Raw genomic sequence first — 10845 nt, 5'->3', positions numbered from 1 at the left:
GGGGGGGGGAAATCAAAAATTGACCACCTCTCACGTGACATTTATTCAGCAGCGCAGTGCATTTGTAAGAAAAAAGTAAAGAAGGAAAAAAAAGTAACCATCCAGTAAGCCATGTTTGTGAACCGACTACACCAGTGATGATAAACTGAAACAGAAAACACTTTTCAAAAGGAAGAGATAATATTGTTTGTAAGTCTCCTTTAAAGACACAAGAAACCTAACAACATATTACTCCTTTATGAATCCTGCTCAGAACCCTACGCACAAATATCATGAATCAGCACGTTACTTAGAAAAATAAACCACACTTCTAATCCATACATTGACCACTCAAGTATGCCACATTGACCACTTCAGTAACTAATGCCCTCAAAACTTTATTGAGATAAAATTGAAATTGCAGGTGTATTTTGGTTTGAGTACATATTACCTCTCCAGAGTAATTTTTAAAGTACAAAAGAAGCTGAAATCCAAGAAATGCAAAGTGAAGACAGCGCTTATCAAACAAGTTCCCCAAATGCTTCAATTTTTCTCCCCTCCTGACATCACTCTTGTGATTTGTTACCTCTGCCTGGTTTTGTCGTTATCTCTGCCAACGCAATGTTTGTAATGTTCTAATTCTTTGTTTAATGATACACAAGCGACTAGCTGACGTGGGCTCTGTTTCTGCTAAACAGTGCACATCCACAAGTCCTCTTACGGCAATTGCTTATGGCAATCTCCCAAGCAAAATGCCTTCAGCAAACATCTGCAGTCAGAAATGTGCATTAATTCACACACACAACATATCCCATGAAACCCCACAGCCCTGCTAGCAGATGAAAAATTTTAAAATACTAGGTTTGATTTTTCTAATGTTAAAACGCATTTTCTTAGGACAGAAAAAGGGAGTACAAGACTGACTTCTCAGTGCTATACTGCATAATTAACAGGAACTAAGTTATACAACTCCAAGTGCCTGAGTAAAATACAATCCGTACTTTGCATTTCATGGTTGGTTTGCATTCATACCACTGAGAAAGATAACATGCATTCATAACCCATTATCCCTACTTCACTTTTTTTCCTGTGAAATCATTCTCTAGGTCACAGGATGTGACTCCACGTTAAGTTCATCAAACCTAAGTTTTGTGAAGGCTTTCAGAGGCCCCATCGTTCCTAAAAAAAACCCAAGGCGAGTCTTGTGTAGTCCCTAATGCATTCTGTAGCGGGCGTGTGACTGTAACTACTTGTCATCTCACGAGTTTGATGGCAATGTGTGTGCGAATATGGAACCTGGAAAGAGCAGAAGTCAAGCTGAGGAATGCCAGAGCAGGAGAGAGGACCGTGTCCTCCTTTTTTTCACCCAATAACTCTTCTTGTTTCCAGTAGCAGCCTCCTTTCTGACAAACCACATGATGCCTGCTAAGGAGGATACCTACTACTGCAAACCACTACATTTTTACAGCTATGGGAAGGACAGAAGTGCTTCAGCTGGAACAAAATGTTCCAACGTGCTTCTGTTCCTCACAACAGTCATGTCTGCAAGCCCAAGACCAGGCTCTTCTCCCATTTTCTCCCTATAAAGCATTTTGCTATTTTTTGTTTGACTTTTTATTTTTTTTAAAGCAGATCAGAGTGAAGTTAAAAGACAGAGGGAAAACACACTTGCCTTCACCTAATTTTTGTCAGCGGACACTCCTGTTATTTTAAGGCACAGAAGACCACCACTGAACCTCAAGGAATGAAAACACGATGAGAAGAGAAGGTTTGGGAAAGAGATGAGCAGAGATGCTCATTGCCTTGGGAACACGCTCAAGGTCTTGCAGAAAGAGAGAACCCTCATGGGCTTGCTGATCTCTTTCACAAGTCTCATGGTGGAAAACCTCTCCTCTCCTTACCAACACATCCCTGCTGAGTGCTTTACATTTCTAAGTTGCTCTGCTGGGGACAATTAGAGTAATCATCAAAGCCAACATTTTGTTACAATCTCTGAAGTTAATAATTGTTAAAGTAAGACTCTATCAATAAGCACAGATAAAAGCCTAAAGTATTCCCATCTAGCAAGTAACTTAGATCGCTGTGTTGCCTGGCTCTCTGTATTGCTTGGCTACATGAAGTAGAAAACCAAGTTAGTGAATCTTGGCAAAAATACTTCTATTTTTAGGATGATGTAATTCCAGACTTTCATGTTCAGTTTACACCAAGTTTTATGGAAAATTCTACCTAAGGTTCAAATCTAACCTACCAGTTTTGAAGACTGTCTTAAAACTGTGTTCTGGAAGGATAAGCAGATACAGTGTATAACACAGCTACATGACTTGCAAGATTGACCATCATAACTCATTCTTTTTGCCTGAAAGATACATATTGCTTGGATTCCTCAGTTCTACTTCTTGAAAGAGAACCAGTTCAGTATTCATTTTCAAAGATGAAGCATGAATTATTAAAACACATGTATGTATGACGCACCACACCCCCAAAATAAGCCAGTATTACTGGTAACTATTTCACTGTAAGGATGACATTAAACGTAATAACCCAACTGCAACTCCTGGTTTAATACTCCAGATCTTTGGCTCCCAGAAAACCCTGGTGATATACAAATAGAGGCAAAGTACCAGTCAGATAGAACCAAGTCAAACAAAACAGCAGTTTGGGACTTGGTTCACTGAAGTTGATGCCAAAACACCACCGAATTCAGTAACATCAGGATCAAACCTTGCCTGATCTGTCCCAGTCCTGTAAAAGTAGTGATGGACCTACCACTGCAACCATACCAGCATCATGAATGTCATTTCACTGTAAGGTAACAGTATATACGAACCAACCTGTCTCAAATCCCAGTCACACACCTTATTGAAGTACTCTATATCATGAGCGACACCTTAATGCACAAAAAAAAAATGGACACAGCCACAGGAGGTATCTAAATTGATCAGACAATGATTTAACTCAACCTGCTGCATTTGACACATGCATTACCACAGGTTTTTAAGGCACATTTTTTGTATTTTCTGATACTTTCAGTGCTATTTAAAGCGTTATAGTCAAACAAGTACGTCTGCATGACTTCTACCTTTCTAATCCATGCTTGGGGACCACTGTTGGACAGTTCATCTGAGGACAGTATCTGTGCTCCAGTACTTCCTGTGAATTGGCCAGGTATGTGGTTTGATTGAGCCCAGGCGTCAATCTGCAAAGTAAAAATCAAATGTAAGACCAAAATAAAAATTTGCACATTTTTCCTTTACAATTCTCTGTTGCTTCTCAATAATTTTCCTATTGATTCCTCACCTACCCTTAGTGCTGTGTTCATTAACGCTTATTTGTAAGCAGAAACTCCAAAAACCTGAGCATCTTTGTATGTTAACCCTGAAGTCTGAGCTCAAAATCTAGCAAGTTTATGCTAGATCTACATGGTTTGCTTATCCTCAAAATCAGGGTTATGAAGTGCAAAATAAATGCAGAGTTTTTAAACACGTGCCCTTAAATCGGGCTTCCAAAATCCTGTACTTAAGCATGCAAGAAAAATCAGCTGGTATGAAGGGTAAACATGTGCATGCTTTAAGTTCACCAAAATGCTGATGAAAACTTGCAACGTACCTGCTCCTGTGCACGATTTAACATGCACATGGCCTCCAGATCAAACGTGTTTTCGTTAAGCCTTTTCTGAGCCACTGCTCGGTCATTCATAGCTGTAGTTATGTCCACGCCCTAGGAAGAAAAAGATTATTTTCAAAAATACATCAGGCTACCATAGTATCAATTTGATCTGGAAAAAGTTGTTGTAGATTAAATGCTGCAAATACCACAGAGTTGTTTTACACATTGAATAGTTGGTTTGATATATAAATAGGCAACATGAAAAAAAATCCTAGGACTACTTAAATATATACAACATGGGTTTCCTAAACAAACACAAAATCTGAAGTTAAATACCCTGGTAATTTAGTATCACGTGTACGTATAAAATATCAGAATAATTACTTTCAACAAACTATTTTGGTCACCAACAAATCTAGCATATACTACTTTAATAGAGAAGCATATTAATGTTCAATGGAACCTTATCAACCAACAGAATTAAATGTAATTTAACAAAGATTTATTTTTAAAAAAGCCTTCATGCAGAGCTGTTCACATGAGCACCCTACTATTAAGTCACACTGAAACTTTAAGTTGTAGCTATAAAAAAATTACAGCAAGAATCAGATGTATTCCACAAACTTGACTTTATTTAGTGTTTCAAATCTTAATCATCAGCCTAAAATAGACTTGCATAAAGGTAAATCCAGCTTCATAACTCATAAAATTAATTGTTTTGGAAAGGCTTATTTAGATCTGTGCTGCAGAACTAGAATGGACTTTTAAGAAAAATTAATTTGAAATTCTCTCGCACAAACTAATCTGAATCATTTGGGTAAAAATACGCAGGAAATTAAGAAGCTGAATGCAAATCTCTACGTGCAAAGCAATCGAGAGAGAAATCCAACATATTTGGGTGATAAAGATGTAATAAATAATGGCTAGCATACAGCTCTTCTGTAAAATTGCTTGTGCCTTGTTCTTCAGATGATGTGCATTTTATGGATCATTCTATTTTGAGAGGAGAAAAAGAAGAGTGCTCAGAGACAAGTGAGATTTCTTTGGAGAGGAGCATGTGAAGGATACTGGAAGGGCTGGAACTGTTTGAAGCACAGAAGAAACCAAATTATCAAAACAGCAGCTGGCATACAGACTTTAGGTTGATGGTTTATTTATTGTTTTGTTTTACAAAAGATTTCTATCTTTTTCTGGTTACTTCTCATAACCTTAGCCTCTCACACATTGTGCTAGAATAAAGGGCCAATAGAAGAAATCAAAACTAATTTAAAATTGACTTTACCGAACAGAAAAATAGAGTTAACCCACAAAATCCCCGTCCCAGGAACCAGGCAAAGAATTTAGTAAATACTGGGAAACAGTAAGAGACAGAGATGAATGTGTACAATTGCATAAAACAGAGAAATTATTTTTGCAGTCTATCAGATTTTATTTCAAGATGAGAGATTTATTTATTTTTTCTTTTACTGTTTAGAACAAAAAATGTTTCTGTTGGGAAGATCACTGCAGAAACACCTGGCACTGACCAAGGCAGACTTAAAATTCCAGAAGTCCTGTGTGTCTATGAAACCGACTTCAGTGTTCACTTATTGTCCCAACTGACAAAAACACAGATCATAAACAAGGCACAAGAAGAATTAAAAGGTTCTCTAGCCATCACCTAACATGACAGTCATGTATGTAAAACAACACCTGTTTAAAATACACACTTTCTGGAGTTACTAAGTTTCCCTTACATAGTTAAAATAATTCTGTAATGTTCTGTTTGTGAAACTGGTTCAGGAGATAAATAAAAGTTATTCTACTCACCAAAAGCTTCAATCCAGCAATACACATAGGCATGCAAGTAGTCCACTGAAACCACATTGGGACCACTCACATACTTAAACACATATGTGTACTTTAGTGCTTTACCGGACTGGGGCCTATTAGTAGATACCCTGGTTAGTTAGAAATCCCATACACTTTCCCCACATGGTCAGTCACCATTTTGGAGACCATCATGGCTTTGTATTATGTCAAGACACTCGGTGGCAGCTTTGGATCTTGAAAAACAAAAATCTCTGCTTGAAGTATGAGAAGTTATTATTTAGTCAAATAAAACAGTTCCAAGGTCAGCATGTTAACTGTAAGAGTTCTGCCTTTCCAATCCTGACTTTTAGTAACATTTTTCCCACAGACACAAATCACAAATGCTGAAGCAAGAAGGAAGAGGCTGACAATAGAAAGCAAAAATTTTTGATGTACTTCATAGGTCCATTGATACACCAAATGCATTTACTACATTTTTGGATCACAATGGCTTCCTCGCATAAGTCACCTGTGTATACTCCAAACTTAAATACAAAACTTCAACTCCATACTTTCAAATAGAGCTTCTTTCTCATAGGTTTCTCTGGCTTCTAGAGACATGCTGATACTTGGGATTACTTAATTTTTCCTCCATCTCCTAGTACCATAAACACCTATATTAAGAGCATAATGTTTTATTAAAACAATTTGTTATATATTAGCAGGGCCACTTCAGACTGCTTATTACTCTAATTCTGGGACTCAATAAAAATGTAAAAGTAAAACCAATTATATATTATTTTTTAATGTCAGCATAAGCTTGGATCAGAATTGACACAATCAGATTTCAACATCAGCAACAATAAATGAAGGTCAATTATTACGTCAGACTTCCTGAGGATCTAAGTACACTCCCCCACTACCCTACTCCACCAGCAAGGGGACTTGTCTGGCTTATTTTGCTCAAAGGAAGCCATTTCATCCACAAAGAGTTCCCATAAGCATTTAAAAAATTAAGCAGAGAAGCACCCTGTTACCTTTCATACTCCTTGGAGAAACACACAGGGATTCTGCTAATGCAAAAGTAGCTCTGTATTTCAAAATCAAGGATTGGCAAACCCAAGGGAACAGTATGCTCAGCTGTCAGCTAATGACCCTTGAAATCACCCTTAACAGAAACCAAGTTAAGATAAAGGCAAATAAAAGTATTTATTTTATATAAAAACAGACAATATTGTTACAAGCATTTATAAACATACATGTGACAGAAAGGAAAGAAAGCGATGTTCAATATATTTACTCCCGTATCAATTTTTAAGGCCTCTTCTACATAATCAGTACACAAACCATCAGTGCTTAGCTAACCCCATTTGTCAGACACAAGCCTAGCGTCATTGGCAACTTGGATGCAGACATCTACATGGCTTGCCTGAATTATGAGCGTATCATTGATCATTTGAAGGACAAGACTGCCTGGTAAAAACACGGCCAAATGTTAGTACAGTGTTTCTATGCTCTGGACTTTTTATGCATACAGTAGTAACTGGGAGAATTACATTCTGCACAAACATTTCCAAATGTTTGTCTTCTTAGTGGTTCATGACAAACACCAAGCAGCCGTTACCATCTACACTGACAGGGCAATGACTTGGGTGCCTGACACTGAGGTATATACCCTGAAAACACCTGTTGAGGAAGTTATATTCATTGTGCTTTTGGTGCTGTAAAAGACCCAGAAGAAAATACCTTCTGTGCTTCAGGAAGTGAACTGTACAATCTTAGAAAGTTCTTGAAAAACGAAACGCACCAAGTGGTAAGATTTCTTCATCAGAAGTTGATGCCAAAGCTTTTTTGTTTATTTGCTTTGAAAGGTATGAGAACGAGTCTTCAGGCAGAGTGAGGTTAACATCAACTTGAACAACATGAAAAAATTTACATCTGTCTTAAATATTTCATTTACTTAATTACAAAAACCCCACAAAATATCCTTTTGAAGGCATTTCAAGGGGAAAAACATTTGCTTTTTTTTAGTTTATTATTATACAATTAGATTTTCCTTTGGAAGACCACATGGAAGACAACCAACCACGTAAGAAAATGTGACTATACAGCTGAAAAATTAGTAGTTACACTCAGATGCAATGGCAGTTTCAGAAACTACTTTCCAACCTGTTTTTAATGGATTACATTTCAATGCAATGTTATTGCTGCAAGATACTGGTAGGATCATTTCAATTATTATTCATTTTATAATTATGAAAGTCTCAACTTAGGGTATTAACCTCTGCAGGAAACTGGACAAGAAACTTCTTTCCATCTTCAAGCAAAAGTTTAAATTCTATTGAGACAAAGAAGTCACTAGTTGAAAAAAGCACACAGTACGGGTACAGGTTGCTTTCATCATTGCCCATGTGGGCACAGCGACCAGTTTGAAGACCGCAGCAGTTCAGGTAATTAGCTTATTAAAGATACTAACCTATGTAATCTTTTTTTTTTTCTTTTTCTTCACAGACTGCAATTTAACACCAGATTGACCAGGTAACGGTTTTGGTTTTCTTATATGATATGCTTTCCTTCCCTTCCTTACCTCAATGGATGGTTTGGGGAAAACATCATCCTTGCCATCGTCTTTGCCTTTTTCAACTGGAACCCATTCTCCATAGACACTATCTGCTTCTTTTTTCCTATGTTGAGACCCAGATGAAACAGGAAATTCCTTTGACAGGCTGACCTGATTTTTTGGTTGTGGTGGTGGTGCTGGTTTTATGCTGGGAGTCTTAAAGAAATAAAATTAGAATAAGTTAAAACTTGAAAACGCAGAATAATCACAACATGGCTTCGAGAAACAACTTACTGCATACACTTGGTATTAAATATTCATAAAAGTCATCCTGCTAACATCAAACCAAAAGCTTTTATAACAATTTTAGCACAGCCCTAAAAATACACAAGTGAGCAACAAACTGCAGTATACAAGAAAACTAAACAAACAGCTAGAAGCTAAAATCACTTAAATTAGCCTCTGTAGCCAAAAATACGCAAAACCTCACCCTCACAATTAACCTCCCTGCTTTCCCTCCACCTCATCCTAAAGAGAACAATCTTAATCTGCTATACGTGTATTTTGTAATGGAAAGCCCCAAAATAAAAATCCCGCGCAGCAAAATACATTGTCTGCGATATCCACATGACGATCAAAATCTCTATATTATTATACATAGACAAAGCCATTTTCAACATTTTGTCTTCTAATTTTCTATTATTTTTAATAGCAGCATAAATCTCAAAGTACATTTAAGTCCATGAGCTTGCTTTCCTTACACAGTTTTGCTAATACACTAAGAGCCTGCAGAAATCTACAGGTTCGTCTTCCAAAACGAAAACAGAGTCCAGACAGCTCACAATATTGGGTAAACTCCTACTACCAAAGGAACGGTAGCAAGACTAGAATCCAGAAAGGAAGGAAAGAATGATGCTAAAAAGCTCAAAACTGTGGAGAACAGGTACAGCAGCCCGTAACCACTAAAGGACATTCCTCTTTGGAGCCAGTAAGAATCCCAAGGTTTCCGGAGTTTCATTGCACCACATTATAAAGTCTAAATCCTACCTGACAACTTACGCAAATATGTGTTTCTGCTTATTTTGTGTATACCACAAGCTATATGTATTTGTACATAAAAATATAAATGCTATTTGTATTTTCACTTAGCACATTAATACTTCTATAGTACTTTATACCCTACAAAATCAGAGTAGACTTTCATGGGCACAAAAAACAACCCAAAAATATAACAGTAAAATAAGCAAACCAAAACAGAAACAACAAAACTAGACAAATTCTATCTAATCCACGCTTCAAAGTATACAGACCTCAGATGCATTTAAAGAAACACTCCTTGATTTTATTCAACGTGCTCATACTCACAGAAGTGCCAACACAACCTCTGACAAGAGTCATATGCAACCCCCCAAGGAAGGGGTTTAATGGTTCATTCAGATCCTCTCAGTAACAGGCAACATCAGTGATCCTCATTCTTAACACAACATTTACTTCTCTATTGGCTCATCTCAAAACTAACAGAGCTTTGTTCTCTTTTAATGAACACCTGAGATCTACTGAGGAAGCAGACAAACATACAAGATTTGGAGTCTGCACAAGCTGATGGCATCATCCTACTTAGAAACACCTCAAAATGCTTTTTGAACTTTGCTGGGGGTCTTTTGTTTGTCTTTAAAGAAAAAAAACGCAATTCCAAAAGCATTTTCCAATTCTAAAGCCATTTGCAAATCCATACTGGCATTTCTGTGATGAAAACATGAAGTGAAACCAATCCTCTTTGTCTTTTAAGCTTTACAAACTGCAAATACATTAATAAAAAGAACAGTTTCAATCCTATTACGGGAACTACCACAATTTCATAGACTGCAGGTAAGTTTGTTACTGTAGCAAGGTGCACTTCTAACAACATCCTAGTGCAATTTCACCAAGATTACCAATCCCTGTTTAATGCCTGTAAAATTATTCACATTATTTTAAAATGACAACTTAAAATACTGAAATTTAAAGAGGTACTCACACTTAAATTGAAAAAAATAGGTTTGGGTTCACTGAGCTTAAAAGGATGATTATAGAAAGGACGTTCTTCCTCCTCTTCATCAGAAACATGAGGTTTGTTCACTATCACATCATCTGTACTTTGAGCAATCTTCTTGCATTTCTAATTTTAAAAAAAGGACATGGCAGCTCTGAATAAACCTGGACTTTCAACCCCAGCATACAAAAGAACATTTTGACAAAAAAAATGCTTTTCTTTTCTAAAGCAGGAGGTATAAACTGAGAAAATCTTTTAGCAATGTCATCAATATATGTACTTTTGACATATCACACACATCATCAAACACCTACCTAGGTCTGTTAGGTACTCAGGCAGCACATAATTTCACAGATGTAAGATTTCAGCAGCAGAGTGTAAAACTGGGTACGCAGTGCTAGTTGCAAAATGTGTGTCTAAGGCTGCAAACATTCCAGAGTAGGATCTCACAGGTTGTTTGGCATCCCACATAACTAGCATATTGCAATCTGATAGAAGCTTCAGTGTAACTCACAAAACTACTACACAGCAAAACCAAAGAATTAATAGTTACTAATTCTAAGTTTTACTGATAGTGCAGGGACTGGTAGTCAGAAGCAATGGCTCCAGAAGATCTCAGATCTCTTCCAGAATACATTATGTTGGTCAGGTACATAAGACATCCCCATTTTATATTCAACAGTGGTTGAAAATAAAACATATATGTGATCTGATTCTAGTTCAGGTTCATATCATTGTAAGTCCCATCTGTTTGATAACCTAATTGTTGCCATATAAGGAGCAAATGGGCAGCTCCATCACTAAAAATCAAGACAAGTTGATGGCACTATTCTTATCAGTCCTTACAAGAAAAAAATAAAATAAAATAAAATAAAAT

General features: G+C 36.9%; 1 protein-coding gene across 1 annotated transcript; it reads right to left on the bottom strand.

Annotated features, from left to right (window-relative positions):
* Positions 1-3058: 3058 nt before the first annotated feature.
* Positions 3059-10094, bottom strand: LOC104547564 (protein SON-like; the record flags this gene model as incomplete). Its single annotated transcript, XM_010193320.1, has 4 exons — positions 3059-3175; positions 3586-3696; positions 7964-8152; positions 9954-10094. Coding segments are annotated over 4 exons (558 nt in total), but the record flags the coding sequence as incomplete, so codon positions are not given.
* Positions 10095-10845: the final 751 nt, after the last annotated feature.

This window comes from Mesitornis unicolor, unplaced genomic scaffold, assembly GCF_000695765.1.
Source record: "Mesitornis unicolor isolate BGI_N332 unplaced genomic scaffold, ASM69576v1 C13673101, whole genome shotgun sequence".
Classification (NCBI taxonomy): domain Eukaryota; kingdom Metazoa; phylum Chordata; class Aves; order Mesitornithiformes; family Mesitornithidae; genus Mesitornis; species Mesitornis unicolor.
Note: the sequence above shows the minus strand (reverse complement) of the source record. Positions and strands in the feature narration are given on the sequence as shown.